Genomic DNA, 21,125 nt, shown 5'->3' on the forward strand with positions numbered 1-21,125 from the left:
CTAATCTTACACAGTGTTATACAGTGATAAACCAAGTTAACTACAATAGTGTCGAGATAAAAGTGGGTACTTGGAGCTTAGCTAGAATCCTTGTAAACCAGGTTACAATGAGCTATGTTACTTGTCCATAAGTGTGCTATCATTACTTTTTCAGCAGTGTTTGAATGACCAAACTCTCACTATCCCCCAAAGCTTTTCCCATTCTCCATTGAATATAAAGATAATAAGTTGCATACAAGAGAAAACACATGTAGTGAGTTTCAGAGACGCTTTTATTTGGAAAAATATAAATATCTAGGTAAAATATTCCAACATGATCACAAACATTTTAAATCAATTCACAACACCACCATTCTCAGCTAATACAGTGACCTTTGGATATAAATATCTGCCACTCGACTAACAAGAAACACAAACACATATTTACAGCTGCAGCCAGAGCATTCTGTACTTTACACAGAGATCAGAGACTGTCAAGAGCTTGTATAAAAACCCTACTCCGACTCCTCACCCCCCCCCCCCCCCATTCCCCTCTGATTCATCTTCCTCATGCACGTCATTTTCCATCTGTCACTTTCTGCGTCATTGCATACCTTTATCAGCTTCTACAGGTATGATTCATGAATCTAATGTCCTCAAGAACACTTTCATTATACCTTTTCAATGCAAAAAAATAAAAAATAGTTGGGTCGCAGTAATTTCACTGATCAACAGATATGAGGCCAGCTGGCAAGCACAGGCTGGGATCAGCCCATGGCACAGCTGAGAACACACACCCTGCCTCTCCACCACAATGCCCTCACAACCATCTGTAATACCACTGACCACCAAATGCAGACGATGACTGGTGCTGTGCTCGCCAAGAAACACAGATAGCGCTAAAGATCTACAGCTTTTAATACGAGATTTCTGTATATATATTTTTGTTCAAGCCAATTCCTAAAACACGTACTATATTGACTATTGGCACCCATCTCGTCTTTCCCTAACATCCCCTCTTTCTGGTTTTGTTTATCAGCCTCTCTGGGCCTCTATGGACAGGGAGCGACGCAGGTCTCTGGGCCCTTTGAAGAAATCCATGGCGCCAGGCTTGACTGGAGGGAGGTCTTTGAGGATCTCGTTCACGCTCCTCTTGCTGGGACAGGCTCCATCTGGGGCCGTTAAGGGCAGCAGGTCCTCTTCTGTGTGTGGAGCTCCACGTCCGAGCCTGATGCCCAGCTCTGCAGGGGTGAATATGGGTAAGGGGAGGGTTCTTCTCTTTGGCAGCAGCTGGTGCTCCCTCACCCCACTTTCCACAGTGCCCACTCTGAAGACACCGGAGGGGCAGATCTGTGTCAGCGAGCGGGCCTGCCACTGCCGGGACAGAGTCTCCCTACGAGAGTCGTCATTCATGTTCATTGTCTGCCTGTGGGCATCAGAAAAAAAGTTGGAAACTGTTGGAGCATTCAATGTGATTAACATCTGCCTGATTTTGAACTGCCTTCGAATATGAGATCATCAACTATCGCCTGGTATACATGAGCAAGAAGCAATCTATTTCTAATGGTAACGTTAATGGTAACTCTTCAACTCTCATTCAGTGAGGGATCAGGGGACCTGCAGAAGGTTCTCTGATCAGTCTGTGAGTCTCACCTGTCCTGAGGGTGAGTCTTGAGACTGACACTAGTCCAGTCAGCGCTGTAGCTCTCCCTGTTAGCCTTGTTCTCCTCCCGTACGCTGCAGGCCAGCTCCGCTCCCACCATCACACCGTTTTGCTTCTCTAGGACGGTACAGAATGGCATCGTCTCTGCTCTAGGAAGATCTGTCTCAGATATTTAGTCTCAAATGGGTTTTGTTGATGGGTCTTCTGTGTCTGTGATGAGGGTCTTCTGTGCTCAGTGATGCTCCCGATGGCTGTGTCTCCTGGCTCCTGTCTCTCTTTTTGTGATCTGTCTGGCTGGGCTTACGTCTGTCTACGGCTTTTATAGATATCCTGTTGCTATTCCTGATGCATGTTGTCACTCTACAATCAGTATGCACTGACATCCAACACCAAGTGCACCGTGTCTCATTCCCTGAGAGCCCAAACTCTGAGGAGGGGTTACGGGTAAATGGGCTGTGAATCCCCCTGATTCTCAAAGTGTATGCCCAGCCTCCACTGTTATCGCTCACCCAAACACTTTCCACTTCAGCCGGGTTTCAGTGTCTCAGAGGAGAGAGTATCATGGAGACACTCTCTACCAAGATTATATTAACATGGAGACAGACAAACACAACAGGTTTAGTCTTCCGAGGAATCTTAATATACTTTGGCTTTGATGTACACAAAGTGACACTGTGTTAATGTGGAAAGATAACAATGATGCAGCTGTTTTACTGTACACAAAGGAAATATCCGACATGTATGATCAGAAATAACACATCTGTCACTTGGGGATAAAAGGTGAAAAGCTCATTATATCCTGCTGACTTTAAAATCATAATGCAGTTCAGAAGGAGTTTTTTTAACAACAGCTGTGCCCTCCGACAACATCAATGGCATTAAATGCCATTACAGTGCGCTGCCTCACTGTAACAGCGAAAGCTCTTTCCCTAGTGATTCATTACTTTAGTGACAGAGCACCTCAAGAGCCACACACACACACACACACACACACACGCACACACTCACACATACACACACATGCATACACAAACACACACACACTGTCTCAAACATACACACACACACACACACTGACAGTTGTCTGCTGGTATGATGTTACTACCGGTCCCTGGCTCTGACTCATTCATCCACATCAGGTACTGATATCACCAAATACCAGAGATCAGGTATCATGCACACGCGCACAGGTGCACACGCGCACAGGTGCACACGCGCACGCACGCACACGCACACACACACACACACACACACACTGCTACATGAAATATAATGATCCTAATGACAAGATAATTCACACTGACTTTAAATGTGTTTTTCATTAGTTTCACATGCAATGACAAAAGTATGCCATCTGCTTAAATATGTGCCTCATTATGACATCTAGCTGTTTCACTGCATATTTTCAAGCCTAAATGACTGCCATTCCTTTCCACTGACTGTGCATGGCCTGTTTATCTAATGTAACAGTTATGTCCCTCTGCCTGTTAAGTGTGACAGTATTTCCTTTCATTTCTGTCACTTCTCAGCAGGGGGACATTTCATTGGTAAATTATTGCTCAATGTCAGAGTGGGGAAAAAGAGCCTGAGTCTTCAGTCATGTTGTGACACCATGGCAACCATGAAATGCCATTTCAGAAACGTAGGAAGTCACTTTGCAGGGTCCTTCAGCGTTAACATTAGGCATTTCACAATATTAAGATTCTCTTCTAATAAATGTGTAGAAACACAATTACAAAAGAAATACATGAAAAACATAAAATAAACAAACTATTTTCTAAGTCTTATTAATCTTTGATTGCTGGATTTCATTACAGGTTTAGTCTTTTTTTGCAAATGACTCACAAACTTAGCTAGAATGCACAAGATACTGAGCAATATAGTGGTTTGTAATAATTTGGGTACTGGCCTGCTGAAACTGCAAAAGGACATCACAGGCTGTCTCATCCCTGCTGTTTTTGTGTGATTCATGCAATGCTAATGAAAGCCAGGGGTGTGGAGGGTCTGTAAAGGTGAACAGTGACTAGGTGAACCCTGTCACAGTGATCACCCTCCTCCCAATCCTCACCCCTCCACCTCTGCCAGACCACGACAGGACAGGAACAGCTTTGTGTTGCATAACAGCACGGCACAGTTGCTGGGAAATGACATTTAGATGAGCTGTCACTGACTGGAAGTGGGGGGGTAGAGAAGGGCAATTTCAGGATATATCCTGCCCTGTCAGGAAGTGATGAAGTTTGTAAGTCTGAGTAAGTCAGATCGTTTTTGTGGCAAATACATTGATTTGGGAGGACAGAATATCCACCTACACAAGTAAGATGTGACACTGTGCTTATCTAGCAAAAAAGTATGAGTAGAAGTGAACTTTCTATTGATTCATGCTCACAGTCTCCAACTCCACTCAGTTATCAGCTATTTCAGTATCAGTGTGTGTGTGTGTGTGTGTGTTGTGTCTGAGACAACGCGCCAGCAGGCTGGTGTTCAAACATGTGCCCTCAGCAGTGTCTCTCTTACAAAAAAACAGCAACAACAACAAGCAGCTGACGACCCAAACACCATATTCTTCGTCCATCTTGGAAACATGTTTGGTCAAAGTGGGATATTTAGAAAGTCAGGGAGCACCAGACTTGGATTTGAGGTATGTCTGTGGATCAGAGTGTAAGCCAGAAATGGGTAAACAAACAATCTAAATGAGGGCATAGGATCAGACCAAAGAGGACCATTGTTTCCACTGCAAAGGAATGTTTCTCTCATGCCAGAGTTTCAGTGAAACCAATGCTCACTTGATCTCCATACACATTGCCAATTTGTATGTATTTAATTTTTACATCCTCTTGCCATTTTGGATCAAAAGGAAACTCATAGTAATGGACAAAGGACACACCCTGGGAAGTAACATACCAACATACATGTGACACTGTACAGGCTTCAGGCTGGAACTTTATTTAATCATAAACTGGACGTGATCACATGCACAAACTTCCAAATGGCTTTCACATTTTCAGTAAATTGCTGAAGGTGAAAAAACACCCTTTTGCATTACCCAAAAGTCACATACACAACCAATGCAAAATGTTCAACATAATGTACTTCCATCTGCTATCTTTCCAAAATGTTAGACTTTAAAATGTTTAAAGTTACACAAATATACATTCTTATGAAACTTTTAAGAAAATCTGACAGCAGTTCAGTTGGCTATTTATTCAGTGTCTTAACCGATCATGTGATTGAATAAAATGTGGGCTGATAATCATAGGACAAAAATAAAGAGGCTCTTCTAAAAGGAACATCTCTACCCTGAAGGTTCACAACAGCTAAACAATGAGCAAGCTAACAGTAACATTTGGATGCTACAAAATCAGATGCTGTTGGTACCTGTACTTGTGGTTAAATATGTAAATTGTAATCCCTGTACATTTTGCTGTATGATGTCCTTTTGTTGTTTATGTTTTTATGTCTTCTTGTGGAACCTACTGCTGCAGGTCTCCCTTGAAAAAGAGATCATTGATCTCAATGGGATTTTACCTGGATAAATAAAGGTTTTGAATTGAATTGAATTTACCAGAATATCAGCAAAGCCACATAAGATTTCGACAAGAGAAAAACCCACTAAGACTCAAGCTGTATAATTGGTGAGAAACTAGAAATTGTTCAGCCTAAAACTGCCAAGAAGCAGCAAAAGACACTTGATGGTTGGATCTATGCATTTCTGTCATCCTGGTCTTCGAGGTTGATGGCTACTGCCCCCTGCCTTGTGTCTATTATTACTGCAGCCAGTAGGTCTCAAGATCTGTCACTCAAGTTTCCATCTCCCCCGTTCTCGTCCTCACTTTCTGCATTGCCTTTCCTGGCCTCCATCCTGGCCAGCAGCAGCGGCAGGTTTATAGCAAGGCCCGGCTCATCCTCTTCAGAATTATCCATTGGAGGATAGAAGCGCTTTGCCTTAGCCAGGAAATCGTCTGCTACATCTAGATAGAGGAGACGATCCTATAAAGAGGTAAAGAAAAAGTGGTTGAGGCAGTGAACCTAAATGTGATTGTAATGTAATATGGCAACTGATGTGATCTGAAGCTTCTTTTGACCAATTAAAACAATGATGGACTTTAACTGTAGAAAGATCATCAGAAAATGAATAGTATATTTGTGCAAGAAAGAGATATTGTGAATGTGGGAAATGGAGTGAATTAATACATGTTTCAATAAGATTCAACATGCTATTATTAATCCCTTGGGGGAGAATTAGTATCTAATAAGCACTGTCTTCATACTAAAATAAACCCTAACCTTCAATTATAAACTAGTACAATAGAATGCTTTCAGTTACGGTCCAATAAATAGAATTACAGTTGAACACATTAAACTGTTTGCTGTGGTCATTTGACTAGTTCAAAATCAATTGGCTATTGTTGTTAGTTGTTATGGTGACACAAAAGTAAGCCATACCTTAGTCACAGTTTTTTGGAGTCCTGTAGAATACCAACATTGCTACTAGACACCACAACCAGATGTTTTCCTAACCCTTATCGAAGTTACAGTGTGTCCGCAGACAGACCTACTAACTTCTTTGCAATGGCAGGGGTAAATATAAAAATGGCCGCCACTCTGACCTTCCCACTCTTTTGATATTGTTGGGAATGTCGATTTCTCCGTCAGTTTTTTATAGTCACAGTACATCAAGTTTAAATGACTGTTTCCTTTGACAGCCTTACTCCTTCCAAAATGTAAGAGGATCACCATAGGTTCATACCGCGTTCATGCGCCTGATCTCAGAAATACAGTAAAAGGCGTTCAAATGACTTTATGGATAATGAAATGAGTGGCAGTTAGACATACTGGATAAGACTGCATCAAGAGGATAGGGACATTACATATTGTTGTGGCAGGGAAAGAGTAAACAGGCCCCCATTTTGGGTCAGGTTATAGTTATGATGAGTGATATGTCCCACAGCACCCAAGGGTGTTTTTATAACCCTTAACTCCAAGTCACAGCAAGGGTGCTCTCACTTCTGTTTTGATGTTTATTATCACTGACCAGCCCCAGCTCTCACCAGGATTAGTAGATATCTTTCTGGGGGTGTCTCTCTGCTGCTGAAGAGGGAAGTCTCAGTGTGGAGTGTATGAAGCAGATCACGTGCTGCAGGGGCGTTACGCATACGGTCATGTGAGGCTCCAGCTGACACATTGAGTAGTGAGTCTGCCTCTGCCATGAAACCTAGAAAAAGAAGGCAGACCCTGTATGGTTACTTTGTCCTGTAGAAGTGACAGTCTCTCCCACATCTCCTCTGCCTGGCGTTACCTAAGTTCTCCAGGATTTGCCTCCATTTGTCTCTGACTTCCCGACGAGTATCTCTCATGGCCTCAATGTCAACACTCAGTCGCCGATAGCCCTAAACAAGACAAGGACAAAGCTTTACAAAAGTATTTCTTTGTGCCAGGTCACGTGTCATTTCTCTAATAGAAAAGGCTCTTCTGGTCTACTCTCTATATTAAAAAAAACATCATTGTCATGCTGCCCCAAAGCTGATTTGAATAACTGAACACTCAAATGGGGATCTATTTGTACTACTGTTAATTGCCTTAATTGTAATCATTTTCAGGCAAACATGATTTAAATTAAGCCTCAAATCTGTATTGAGTGTGAAGACAATACTCCATACCGTGGATCCCATGGGGGTCTTGGTCCTGGCCTGCAGCAGGCCGTACAGCACCCGGTCGTCTTGTCTCTCTGAGTGGCTGGGGTCTCCCGGTTCACTCCACAGGTTGGTCTCCTCATCACGACGCTTCTGGACTTCACGGTTAAAATACTCCAAGGGATCCTGCCTGTGTGGTCAGCAAACAAACAGAAGTTTCATACAGTGGTTGTACATGCATAATCAAACAGATTTACCACACATGAAACTTTGTGGATAGTAACAATGAAGTTGTATGTTCTGACAACACTGTTTCTGGCCTTTTAAATATCTTCTTACGGTACTAAAGGCTGCTTTTCGTCATCCTCATCGTCGTCGTCAGCGGTGCTGCAGCAGCAGCAGCAGCAGAACTTCATGAAGGCAGAACCCATCTAGAGTCAATGGTTGCAATTCCAGACGCACAATGGCAGAACAACTTCTTTTGGGTCTGTAGGTGCTCTTAAGGGTTTCTTTATACCTTATTCACAGCCTGTTTCAAAACAGATGTGTCAAAGTAAGAACAGTTAGCTGTCACAAGTTCACTTGAATAAATCTTAATCATTTGGTTTAGCATTTGTATCAGAAGGATCAACAGGTCAGAAATAGTAACAAAGCTAAAAAGTCAACTCTACCTTATTTTCAGCTTCCCATTTTCAGGGCCCAGCCGCGGCTCCTTGTTCAGCAGAGGTCCGTCCTGCAGATTATAAACCAGAGCCCGCCCAGGAGGAAGGCAGCCCGTCGACTGGTGCTTCTCATTAGCCTGACATGAAGGACAATGAGAGCAGTGAGACGCTCGCTCTCTCATCGATGAAAAAACACACATATTCACACACCCACAGCCTCAGAAGACAGTCACAACTTAATCATGTGAGCGGCTCCATCTCTTGTCCTTAGCATTGTGTTTTGCCCCAGGGACAACGCATATCGTCTTCAACAGTACTTACACACACTCTGTTTCCATGACTTAACCAGGGCTGTATTGATTTTAGGATCATTTCCTTTGATTTGATGGATTAGTTTGAAAGATTGTTGATGTTCACTTGAAAGGAGAATTTAGTTTCCAAAAAAAGTGTTTTAATGAAAGAGCAAAGGTCTGGGAAGGAATTGTGAACATTATGGCCTTCTCTCCAACTATCATCCATGTGACATATGCTCAAGTCACAGGGTACAATTGTTCATGACAGAGAAATGGCCAAAGTGGGATAAAGTGTGTGTAGAATCTAGTGTGATAAGTCGAGTCTCATTCACCTCTAATGCTGTCTTCATGTGTGAGGGGAAAATAAAATAGAAAATAGAATAAAAAAATCGGTATAATTGCAAAAAAGTTGTATGTACATATGCAATGTACTCAGAAAGATAAACAAAGAGGTTTATATGATCCACTTCTTTTGTCTAAATGAGATTTGGAAGCTGTCATGAGTTCATAGATTTTATTAAACATAAGACACTGGTTAAGACTCAGTAACGGTTGGTCAGTACTGCTGTGATGGCTTTAAATTAACATGCCTGATGAATCATTGATAAGCCACATTCAATGTATTATACAAAAAAATATATCAAAGAGAAACAAGTCCTCTAAGCAGACTCTATAAGCATACATTGATTCAACTGTATAAAATAAATGCAAAGCAAAAGAAAGGGCTGACATGTAATGTGTCTTTGATAAAAGGCACCAAATTGTTTAATCGATTTAAAAGTGACGCTCTTTGGTCTCTACAGCTATTTGAACCAATAATCAGTCCTGTTTTAGTTTTATAACTTCCTCTGAGGCGGTTCATTTTTCATTTTGGTTTCCTTGTTATAAAAAAACTACAAGCCAGATTTTCACGACTCTTGGTTCAGGCCAAAGGAGAACCACTTACATAATGGAGTCATGGATCTGATACAGACATCATTTTAACTAATAGAATCAGCCGCTCGTTGACTGAGCTTCTAGTTACATATGCATTAAGAAATCACGATTTTCCGAGGTACATAATTTGAAACAAAGCTTAACAAGCCAGGGGCAACATTCTCTAATTGATTAAAAGAAGAATGTTATGCTTGATGAGGTAAGAAATGAAAGTAAAACATCATTAAGTGTCACATCTCAGGTCTGAGGGAGGACAGAAACATAATGATAATTAGTAGCAGAGATATACATTTTGATGACAAAAAGTGAGTCAGCTTTATAACACAAGGCCACAGGAGGTCATTGGCACCAAAGACAGCTCTAGTAAGCACACTGCAGCCTAATGTAAGCTGATCTTTTGTCTTAATGAGCTCGTAATCCATTTGCAACACAGAACAGCCTCCTGATCTGACTCAGTTGAGGATGATTACATGTAGCATTGGATATCATTTCACAAACTCAGAATGTAGATCAGTGGTGTCTCCCTCTAGTGGGGACAGGACTGAAGGGTGACTTCTTTTCACATCTACCCCAGTGAAGTTGAGAAGAATATACTGTCGGGGGTTAGTATTAGGGCAGGTGCAGAGAAACATATACAAGATGCTGCAGTGAAAACATGCACACAAAATGATCTTAACAAAGAAAAGAAAAACAATGGCTAGCAGTGTGTGCAGTAAGATAAGGCTCAGAGAGACAGCTGCTTCATGCTATTGCACCACTTCTGTTTTCACAAGTGAGATACCTTCATCAATGTTTCAGTAATGTCCATCCTGCAATGTCATTGTGAGGAAACACAGCTTTCAATGCACACAAAGGGAGACACAGCCAAACATATACAGGTCCACATTAAAATATATGTGACCACCCTTGATATTTGAAATCTGAATAACTCCTCTTCTATTGAGACTGAAATGTGGTGAATGTGTGGTCACATGTCTCATCTCCTATGCTCAGAAGTCCAGTATTTTCAGTCAGGGTAGCACATCCCTTTAGCTCAGGGTACTTCTGGAGTCCTCCAAACGCAAACACAGACACCTGCTGGGATGTCCCTCCTGTTTTAGGTGAGGTGGACGGAGCGGAAGGAAGGCCGCAACTCAGTGATGCGTTGGCGTAAATAGGACATGAATTCAAACATGGTGGCGGCCAGACTCTGGTGGATGAGGTAGCGGGGCAGTCGGCCCTGACAAGACACAAAAAGGGATTTTAAATGGTGTTCTTCAATCACATTGAACACTTTTGAACTGTTATATACACACATATGATTTAAACGTATGCATTTTGTTTATTTTCAAATGCATCTTGAATCATCACCCATTTCATGGCTCTATGGATGGCAGCTTGATATTGAAATATCTCCACTATATTAATGGATTGCTCATAGATAAAGGACTTATATAGGTTCTTGTTTTCTAATCTCAGGCCTTCGTCAGGTCAAATATCAATTTGTTTAGTCACAGTCCCATCAGGGAACCGTTTGTTTGCCTCAGTAGGGCTATACAGAAATCTCTAAGCTTTATTCTTAACGTTGGAATTCTAACTAAACGCTCCACAATTTTTCTTAATTCTTATTTTGCTTGTCTATTTATTCTTTGTAAAGCCAGGATTTCTCCACGGTTACAGATAGATTAGGCTACATTAATAGTATTAGTGTCATACTTTTGGTAGAATTAGATTCCAGTGGTGGCTGTTTTCCACTTGATCAAAACATTACCTATAACTCCAGTGTTGTAAAGTCCAAAGGTAAAACATTATGGAAATAAATATCCAGCTTCATGACATATTTGTGGGTTTTAAGCTTCCAAAAATAAAATAAACTGTTGGCTCATGCTTTTTTGTTTTAGGATGAGGACATCATAAACTGTGATAGATCAAATTTGAAGCTTTACAAGAAAATCTTAATACAAACTTCAGCTAAAACAACAAGACATGGCTACAGCCCTTTGTCTCAGTGTGTTCTGTATTTCAAATGTTTTTCAGTGCAGACTGTTATTCTCACCTTCAGGTCAGTGTTGAGGACCCAGATGAAGGTGCAGACGGACGGGTTGCTGCTGGATTTGAGAACCACAAATCCTCCAGGACCGTTCTCCCCCCTGATCCCGACAATCAAAAGAAAGAGTAGATAGGAAAGTTAGAGAAGAAAAAGAAAAACAACCGCACTTCTGTCAAATCGATAAGATGTTCACGGTCTGACCTGACGTAGCGACCGACTGGAGGTTTGGCGTGGTGGTCGGTTGCCATGCCAGCAGACAGGTAGCAGTCTCGTTTGCGCTCCACCCGCCGCACGTTAACAAAGTCCCTGAAACAAGAAAAATCCATCGGTCAATCAATTTACTTTATGTCAGACCTGCAGTTTGAAAAGAAGAAGAAGAAGAAGAAGAGATGAGAGGAGAGAGGCCTGCTGTTGTACCTCGCAGACACCACCCCCCCTGCTGCTCCTGAGGAGACATCGTATGATACCAGAGTGTTGTCGTCCACCCTCTGAAGGATCTGAGGAGAGGCAGAGACCACTGTTACAGTTTGGAAACACACAATGACAAATGTTCGGATCCAGATTGACTTTATTGTCCCACACAGGGAGAAGAAACACTAGAATATCTTATAAACAATATGACTACAACTTTAAATCATAAATGTGTCAGTCCAAAGCCCGCAATACTTAATTTGAAATGATAAAGCGGAGAAAACCCATACATTTTTCATACTTGAGAGACCGCAAAAAACACATTACTTCATTTTCAAATAGTTTGTGATCATTTCATCAACTAATGGTTGCAGCTCTAATCGTATAACAATAATTGTTCAGATGGATGGATAAAAGGTGTCACCTGGCAGGAAGAAACCGTTTTGTTCCACTGGACCATCTTCTCTGGTTGCAGGATCACCTCCTGATACACAAGCTCCGCAGTGCACTGCATGAGGCCCTGAACACAACAAAAATACACAAACATTTCAAAAGGAAGTTTTCCAACCCAGTTTTTTTGTAAACCGTGTCACTTTCCCTCTGATACCTCATTCACACCAACGGTGTTTCAGGGCCAGTTCGGAGCTAGAGCTTGAAAAGCACCGGGTTTTCCTCTTCACACCGCAGCGGAGCAGCCTCTTAGCTCCGGAATCCGGTTCGTTTCAAGCAGCAAAAAATTGTCCGGCCAGAGCAAAAGCACCACATACGTCACGCTTACGTCGAGGCGGGGGCAGGGGCAGGGGCGGGATCAACTCCTGAACAACAACAAGAATCCCGCGTTTTATCCAGCTTGTACACAACGATGGAGAAACTTAACAAGCAGCAGTGGTCCACTGAAGAGACCAGCTACCTACTGGGAATCTGGTCTTCCGAAGAGGTACAGAGGAAGCTGGAGCACAATCGGCCATTGTTGTTGTTGTTGTCGGTGTCAGCTGTGAGGGGTTTCCGCGCGGTTTGGCTTTATGAAGCAGGCACGCAAACGGTTATGTCACGACGCAAACGATGACGCAATGACGCAGCACCAGTCGGACTCTGGGCGGTGTGAAAAGAGCCTCCGCTAAACCGAAGAACCGGTTCTGAACCTGAAAAGCTCTAGCACGGAGCTTGAACCGGAGTTGCGTTGGTGTGAATGAGGTAACAGAGGACTAGACCGAGAGCTGGCTACATTAACCAAAGAGGACCTGAACTCACATGCTTTTATTTAATAGAATGGTTTTTTGATGTAGTTTTGTGTTTTGGTCATGGATACATCTTATTTTCTTGTTTGTGAACCACTAACCAAAGATCATTTTCTATCATTATGCGATATAAAAAAACAATGCTTTTTGAATCTTGAAGAGAAAGCTTCTTCTTGGTGCCTATCTCTAAAGATTTTCTTTAGAACCAAACACTGCAGGACAGGACTCGACACACACAGGACATCCAGCTGAAGGGTTGCTATGTGACTCCAGTTGATCTGAAGCCAGTGGAACAGCAGCAGGAAGTCTCTTTCATTTCTGATCTAATGTTATACCACATCAGTAACAAGTTATTCCACCACCATGTCCTAGGGGTTGTATCAGCTGCAATGTGTACGTACTTTAGTAATGGCAGAGCAGAAAATAAATAGTGAATTCTGATATACAGCATGGCTTCACACTGTAGTACAGAATCTACACATGAATTCCAATGAGGCTCAAAATGGCTTAGAAATGATTATAATTAGTGTTGTGTAAACATAGCACTTGCAAAAGCCTATGTTCCATTTGGATGCAAAATTCATATTTGTTTCTTGCCATTTAAAGACTCTTAAGCATTTTAGATGTTGATGATTCTTGGGATATTGTTGTAAATAGCGTTTATGTTGGCCAGGATAATCAAGATATGAAAAATGTTCTATTATCTCATGTCCATTAGTAATATTTGACACATTTGAAAATATTCATGTTAAACAACCAACACCTAAATGACTGCATGACATGAGCGAGCAATCACATTATTATGGTCTAAATATAATTGACTTTGGATAACTACTGGGGGATGCCTCAATACGTTTTATAATGAACGGACACGGCGCTGCTTTACCTTCAGAATAAAAGTCTTTCCATGGAAGGGAATCTCCAGAGTGTAGACAGAGTCTCCCATGTCCTGACAGAACAAAGTACTGTTAGACACACTGAAATGAAAGGGGAAGCAGTATGGTATCGATCCAAACGAAAGTAAAATACTTTTTACTTTTCGGTTGGTAGAATACAATTCAGATCATGCCAGCGCCTGCGATTCATTTTTAGCACTGCAGTTTGGAATGATACCAAAACCAAAGCGGAAGAGCAGACACTTCTCTATTTGATACATTACAACATGCAAAAGTCAAATCGTATACTCACATTGTTTTTTTCAAACTTCCAGTTCTCTTCCTGGGCTAGGATCTGTTCCAACACGGACATGGCCTCACGACCCTGTCCCACATACTCCTTCTCCTGGAAGAAAAGGAAACAAACCCATGAGTCCTGATCACAGGAGGAGTACACAGACCCTCAGACTGACTCAGGTACCTGTGCAGTGACAGCTCTGCGGCCAAGAGCCTCCTCGTCCAGATCCTCCTCAGAGCCTGTTCAAAGCAAGAGGCAGATTATAAATGGATAACCACATTGGAAAACAAACACCCTCAGAGCAGACAAACAAAGACTGTACCTGTATGTATTTAAAAAGGGCTCCCACACCTTCTTAAAAATATATTCAATCACTTTTTAAGTGATTTCATCAGGTCAAATGTCATCAAATTCATGTACCAAGAGAACTCTGCTCCATAGCTTCTCTTGGATAACTGGACTTAAACTCACAATGTATATTTTACATTTAATTTAAATTCCATTCCTTACACACTTAATGTTAATAATATCCTGCTTTATATTTTGTTTACTGTAAATTAGTATTTCAACATGTATATTTTCAACTTTTTTGAATGCTGTTTAATTTCAATTTTGAGATGTTTACATTTTAGAATTGTTTAATTCTACTAAACGTTCTACTTATGTGCAATGCCTTGTCTTTTATGCTGCTGCAACGTAAACAAATTCCAAGTTGGGTTCAATAAAGTACATCTTATCTTATCTCACAGCATAGTTTAAGACACAGATCAAGGTCATGGCGTGAACTATTATTGATGTGCTGCAGGGTCTGCATCAGGCCATACTGCATGGATGTCCCGCAGATCTTTAACAAAGCAGTCTTTGTACGTCCTTGGTAAGACAAGAGTCCTGGAATTTACATTTTCCAGGCATAGCTGAAGGCTTGCTTAGCATTAGCGTTCTAGCTTGCAGCTCTTTAACCGGCATCATTTGATTTCAATCCCTGATGCACACACGTTGGGGCACGTTCTCGAGGCAGGTGGTGCAACTCTGGGAGAAACACGCAGGAAGATGACTGTTGACCATTACGATTATAGATATTTCTAAATACATTTTTATGGCCTTGATCTTTTCTCCTCAAAGTCACAAACTTTAAAGCTCACCTATTATGCTATATTTGAACAATATATTATAGGGCCATACCTATACAAAACATGTCTGAAGTGTTTTGCTGAAAATACCAAACAGATCACCCATTGTAGCCATGCTTCAAACCCCTCTATTTCAAGCCCCCAGGAAGTGCACCGGACTCTGTGCCCGACATTCGTTGTGTCCAAACGGCAGTACTGCAACTTCCGTATCAGTCTGTGACGTCACCTGGCCCAAAATAACTTTTTCCCATTGACTAACATGGGGAAAGAAACGTCTGTAAATCAGCGGATCATTTTTTTTTAACTAAATAAACTACCCAGTATGAACTATTTTATAGCTCTTATTATAATCATTAAGTCCTTAAAGTTGTAAAATGCACTAAAAGAAGAATCTAGATGTATTTTCTCTCTCCATTCATTCTAATGAGCCGAGAGTGGGAGCTCGGGGGGCAGGGCTTAAGGGGCAACTCAACTGTGCATGCTCTAGCCAGGCATGATGGGTAATCTGTGACGTTTCACTCTCTCAAAAGTTGGGCCATTTTGCCTTCATGCGCCAATGAGCAGCTCTCATAGGAAAGAACGAGACCCCGCCTCCCACGCTGTATCCAGTTCTTATTATACATCCATGCTCTATTTCAGCCCTGAGTACCTTTTTATATCCTGCTTTTTTACACATACTCTCTCCAGTATAGCGTTAGCTCTGAGTGTTAGCGATGCTTGCTAATTGTAAACACAGACCATATTACTTTTTTAAAAAGTTGCGCATTCTTTCTGATACAGCTACGTTTCTAGAACTTTAAAAGACTAGTGGAAACCATTGTTGTTACAATAACCGGTCTACATAGCAGCGCAGACATCACCTGCGATGGATTCAGGAGGGGAGTAGAACTGCCCGTCTGAAACAGCGCGGGGGTAGATCATGGGCGCTCGCTCACACGCTGCGTGGACCGCTGCCAGGTAGGCTGGTGTCAAAGGAGGAAAGAAAAGTTAAAAAAGGAGAAAAACATTTTTGTGGAGTCATGTTCAAACTTGTCAGGAATCTTTCACTCGCCTCTCTCATCCTCAGCCTCCTGAGTGAGCACCTTGAAGTCGAGGAACCAGGTCTCTAGCCAGGCCACCACGAAGGAAGTGATGGGTATAACGTAGCCAAAGGCATTTACGGAGAGGAGCTGTGTAGAGATAGAAACCAATACCGTCCTCAAGCTGCAGGGTATTAACAGTAAATACATATGGCATAGGTTTTGCTAAGGGTACTTCCATTTACTCTTACTATACCATCAGTCTTTAATAATCAATTTAAGTGTTTATTTTAGTGGCATTTTGTAACCAAACTGACAATTAAAGGGTTACAATTCAGAAAATGAATGAATATTTGAGTTGGGATAGACCATGGAAACTAATTCCACCTAGAATTTAGTATACCCAAAATAATAGATGCATTTTCCCTCTACTAAAAAAACTAAAATTATAAATAGAATGACCAAAACCAAAAACCTAAACTAATGTTCTGGACTGATGTCGGTAAAAGGTGTGCTGTGTAAGTTGCTAGGAAGAAGGTGAAAAAGATTCTCTGTGCTGCATTAAATAACGTGATCATAAAAACTCCCATCAGCTCATTTTCTGGTCAGCAGGCAGATTAGTGCCGTAGAAGCAGAAGTGAAAAGGTTTCTGTGGTTTCAACTGATTGCTGGCATGACACCAGATACACAAGTGTGAAGAAGGAGGGGACACTCACACTGGACACGATGACCTTAACAAGTAGGAAGACGCTGGTCACTAAGGTGGTAACCTGTGGAGGAAGGAGGAATACGTTTCGTGTTATAATCCATATCCAGATCTGCTAATGACAGAGATAATACAGTGTGTGTTTCACTGTGGCTCCCTTACCGCTATAACCCACCAATGCCTCAACCGAAAAGCAGCGTAGCCCACTAGTAGACACAGGAAACGAAACACAGCGAGGAGCTGAGACAAGGAGGAAGGAACAAAAATAGAAAATGTGTTAAAGACAAAGAAGCTTTGGTTTTACTCTAGATCAGTGCTTCTCAAAGTGTGGTCCGCGGACCACCGGTGGTCCGTGAGTATATTGGTAAAATGTCACATTTGAAATAAATAAATACATTTCAGTTTTCCGCACTCTCGCGGGAATATCTCCGCAATGGAGCGAGGTTAAGTTTCACTTTCAATTGCATGATATAGCCCAGCGCAACACCTTCATCACACATGTTGCCACTTGTTTGTACCATTTTCAGGCGATTTATAATCTGTTCTAGAAAAACGATGTGTTTTTTGATATTTGTGGAGTTAGGTGGTCCGCGAGTGTTTTTTATTGGTTAAGTGGTCCTTGGTATGAAAAAGTTTGAGAAACACTGCTCTAGATCAAGATCAAGTTGAAAGTACACAGACTCGGATTGACCCACTTACAAAGATATCAAAGAAGGATTCCCTGTAGTTATAAAGGACGACCTCACTTTTTAACCTCTCCCAGATTGAACTGGATATCTGCAAAAAAAACAGAATCCAAATTAGAGTTTTAGCCAAGTCTCTAAAGCTTCTGTCTTTGGAGAAACATTGACACTCACATTCAGCTCTATAATCCACAGAAGGGAGATGAAGAGCAGATCGAATGTCACGAAGAGACAGAAGGTGCGGCGGACATCAGAGATGGCCTTGCGCTCTGCGGGCGTTACCAACAGGTACGGGGACGAGAGGGACAGCGACTTAGAGTAGGAGGCATTCAGGGAGGCGATGGCAGGGAGGCTGCCCCCCAGCTCCCCATAGTCTCCACCCGGCATTCCTGCGCTGACACAGGATACTCCCCCTGCAACAAGGGAGATAAGGGCCAACCAAAAAATGAGGAGAATGTGAATAAAAAAGGGCAATAGAAATCTGAATGTTCACCCAATGAGGGGGTAAAACCCCCTTTTCAAAGCTGAGTATTAAAGTATAGAAACTGCTTCGTTTCCAATGTGTGCTACAGCAGCGTCCAACTAATAGGAAATGTTTTTGTAAAGGAGTTCTGATAACATTTATAAACTTGAGATTAAGATGAGGTCCACAAGTGTGCATTTATCTTGTTTTCATCAGGGCAACATCTTATTGAAAATGTGTGGTGAATAAACTATGGTGTAAAAGAGAATTGTTTTTGCAACATGTTTTAATTTGTATAGAAAAGTTTATACTAGTGTGTCAATTGTGTGTGCGTTTGCAAAAGGATTGATACCAACAGGGAAGCAGCAGAGTATGAATGTCTACTTCCTTCAATGTTTTCGCTGCCATGCGTGCAGTCTCATGACTTTGCTCACCTCAGGCCATTTGATCAGGAATAGGATACAGAAACACACATGATCCATGATATTTTTTGATGCCGATTCAAATATTTTGATGATGAAAACCTTTTTCCATGTTTAATGATTTATTGTCTAGCTAGATGAGATTGACACAAACTGTTAAAAGGTTATCACCTCTCTACATGTAGGCCCATAGTTTGTTTTGAAAATATTTGTTTATGTTGCAAAAAAACAACAACTACATGACACCGGGACGACAATCTGGATTACAAAGAATATGTTTTATCATCTATTTAATAACTTTATGTGCCGCAAGATGTTTGAAAGGTGGTCCATGATACAGGATACAACCTTCAGTAAAGCAAATAATGCACATTTTAAAAGGCAAACTGTTAGTATGTTATAGGAGGCTATTGGAGCATGTGTTTGAGGCTGTTGCTAGCACTGACTGCTTGATTTGTGGCACAATGGTTGTAAAAGGGAAGGAGTCTGTTTGAACACAGTTAACCCAGTGAATAACGATCAGTCAAAACCGAGCAAGTTTCAATTGTCTCTTTGGCTTTTTCTAGACAATACACTTGATGTTTACAAACATCATGTGACATCCTCGGTTTATATCTATACACCTACAATAGAATTACACTGCTACGTTAATCACCAGCAGTGGTCATGACGTTTTCAAATCTTTAAAACACTAATAAAATGTTGTTTTCACTTTCAGCTAAAAAACAAACAACTGTCTCAAGGGGCTTCAGTATCTGTCAGGTGAGCTAACAAGCTAACCTACCCATGTCAACAAGCGGTGCCAATAACACAAGACATAGAAAGATAATAACCAGGTTCTCAGATACACACTTATGGTTAACCATTTGAAACAAAAGGTTATACATCGATTGAAGTTTAGCTAGCTAATTTACAGCTGAGCTAAGCTATCACGGTTAGCTAACACCGGCTAACTTACCTTCTAAGCAAGTTACTCTTATTTGCTAACTGTTACCCCATGAAGAATCATGTCACACACACGTCATGTCTTTAGATAACAACTACAGGAAGCAACGCTATGAATCAAGGAAATAACGTGGATATTATTGAGCATTTAATTATTTCATAAAACAAAAAATGTAACGTATTAAACTTACTTGATTTACAGCACCATCACCATCGCCTAACGTTCCCAGTTCTTCCGGCTGATTTATCAAAGACTAATGTTGCCGCAAGAGGAATCACTGCCTCGCTGCTCCGAACATAGACGCTCCAAAGCGCTGATAATCACAGGACGAAACTCTGGCCGTTTCTCAATCGCAAGTAAAACTGCTGCAGAGCAACTATTTCAAATATACTACGTCATCGAGTGGCGCCGAAGGACTGTTTAAATGCATGTTAAATGAAATGCCCAGCATTCTGCGCCACTCTACAATTTTACTTACTTATCCTTGTACTGCCTGCTTCGGAAATCTTAGTTTACCTATGGTCATACGAATATATCTATTTTTTATTTAAATTGCGTTAGGTACGATTGTTTAGTCTTTAAGCTGTTGTGTTTGCTTTTTTTGACGGTATATTTTTTTATAATCCATAGTACACACTTCCCTCTGGTGGACAGAGTGTATAACTACATAACGCCGACTGGACTTTTATTTTAAATGGTTAACCGGAAGTACGAACATTTATTTTTACCTCTAGCTCAGGGGTGTCCAAACTTTTTAGGGCCACATGCAGAAAAATATACGAAGGGCTGGGCCACTCTCTAGAGGTGAGGTATATTGCCTCATAATTTCAGTTATAAGTTAGCAAAATTAATCAAATGTAGGTAAATTATGCTTGATACTTGAAAATGCCTTAAGAAACAAACAGCCTCCATCCCAGCTCTCCAGGGTTTCATTTATTGTGTTGGCAGCTCATGCCTTACAACAGAAGCCTCAGTTTGCTTATAATAAGGGGAAATATGAAGGGTATATTTCAGGCTTGTTAGGTAAATAAGTTAATGGGCCTTTTTTCTTATCAACTAAGATTTGTTAGAAAATGTTTTTCCAACTTTAATTGACTGAATTTATTTGAAAAGTGGGCTTATTAATACATGAATATTACTCTGTAATATATTTCTACATATATATTTAAGAAGTACAATATAAGACAAGCACACGTTTAATTTGTGGGCCGTATTAGATTGTACTTTTTTTAATTTGCTGAGGGTCAAAATGTCCACATTTGGCCGCCGGTCCGTAGTTTGGACACCCCGGTTAGCTTGATGCTAATATTATGTAGTTACTCAATATGACCACTAGAGGGTGCTCAGTGTACCAACGATTTACGTTCTCTGTATACTAGTGATGTTACGTTCACGAACGATCCGATTCTTTTGAACGGGTCTTTGGTACGAACGAAGGGAACCGAGTCGTACTTGGTGAGAGCCGTTCTTCAGTGGTACAGGTACGACGTGTTTATCGGGTGAAAAAACGAGACAAACGCGAAAACGCAGCAGCATTTGGATGCACTTCAAGAAAAACCTAGGCAATGATGAAGCGGATTGCAACATTTGTAAAGTCAAAATATAATTTAAAGCAAGATCAACAAATAATCCAACACAGTCTCACGGTATTTCGTGTTATAGTCACGAAATTAATCTATTGATTCGTGTTCACCAACACGATTTTCGCATTTTTTTTTCGTGTCACACAGAACGATTTTAAA

The 21,125-nt window shown here is 41.2% G+C and overlaps 3 protein-coding genes across 6 annotated transcripts; all 3 read right to left on the minus strand.

Moving 5' to 3' along the window:
- Nucleotides 1-253: 253 nt before the first annotated feature.
- tcap (titin-cap (telethonin)) lies at nucleotides 254-1,953 on the minus strand. The gene is made up of 2 exons (XM_034220096.1): nucleotides 1,633-1,953; nucleotides 254-1,405 (listed from the first exon to the last, which is right to left on the minus strand). Exons 1-2 carry the CDS (start codon nucleotides 1,779-1,781, stop codon nucleotides 1,015-1,017), a joined length of 540 nt encoding a protein of 179 aa, XP_034075987.1. The 5' UTR covers nucleotides 1,782-1,953; the 3' UTR covers nucleotides 254-1,014.
- A 2,601-nt stretch (nucleotides 1,954-4,554) lies between these two features.
- Nucleotides 4,555-8,206, minus strand: mreg (melanoregulin). Its single transcript, XM_034220004.1, has 6 exons — nucleotides 7,944-8,206; nucleotides 7,612-7,801; nucleotides 7,300-7,462; nucleotides 6,939-7,029; nucleotides 6,691-6,854; nucleotides 4,555-5,629 (listed from the first exon to the last, which is right to left on the minus strand). The coding sequence occupies exons 2-6, from the start codon at nucleotides 7,701-7,703 to the stop codon at nucleotides 5,426-5,428; spliced, it is 714 nt and encodes a 237-aa protein (XP_034075895.1). The 5' UTR covers nucleotides 7,704-7,801; nucleotides 7,944-8,206; the 3' UTR covers nucleotides 4,555-5,425.
- Nucleotides 8,207-8,726: 520 nt separating this feature from the next.
- stard3 (StAR-related lipid transfer (START) domain containing 3) lies at nucleotides 8,727-19,768 on the minus strand. 4 transcript variants are annotated; one of them, XM_034220007.1, is made up of 15 exons: nucleotides 19,574-19,768; nucleotides 17,727-17,968; nucleotides 17,569-17,646; nucleotides 17,032-17,109; nucleotides 16,880-16,933; nucleotides 16,196-16,313; nucleotides 16,005-16,106; nucleotides 14,198-14,253; nucleotides 14,030-14,122; nucleotides 13,728-13,790; nucleotides 12,028-12,123; nucleotides 11,610-11,689; nucleotides 11,394-11,498; nucleotides 11,199-11,292; nucleotides 8,727-10,382 (listed from the first exon to the last, which is right to left on the minus strand). In XM_034220007.1, exons 2-15 carry the CDS (start codon nucleotides 17,937-17,939, stop codon nucleotides 10,260-10,262), a joined length of 1,353 nt encoding a protein of 450 aa, XP_034075898.1. In that variant the 5' UTR covers nucleotides 17,940-17,968; nucleotides 19,574-19,768; the 3' UTR covers nucleotides 8,727-10,259. The 4 variants fall into 4 exon arrangements, with proteins under 4 accessions (XP_034075898.1, XP_034075899.1, XP_034075897.1 ...); XM_034220008.1 differs by having other exon boundaries at nucleotides 17,727-17,987; XM_034220006.1 differs by having other exon boundaries at nucleotides 17,727-17,990.
- Between the last annotated feature and the right edge of the window lie 1,357 nt (nucleotides 19,769-21,125).

The sequence above is a fragment of the Gymnodraco acuticeps genome, unplaced genomic scaffold (assembly GCF_902827175.1).
Source record: "Gymnodraco acuticeps unplaced genomic scaffold, fGymAcu1.1, whole genome shotgun sequence".
In the NCBI taxonomy this organism is placed as follows: domain Eukaryota; kingdom Metazoa; phylum Chordata; class Actinopteri; order Perciformes; family Bathydraconidae; genus Gymnodraco; species Gymnodraco acuticeps.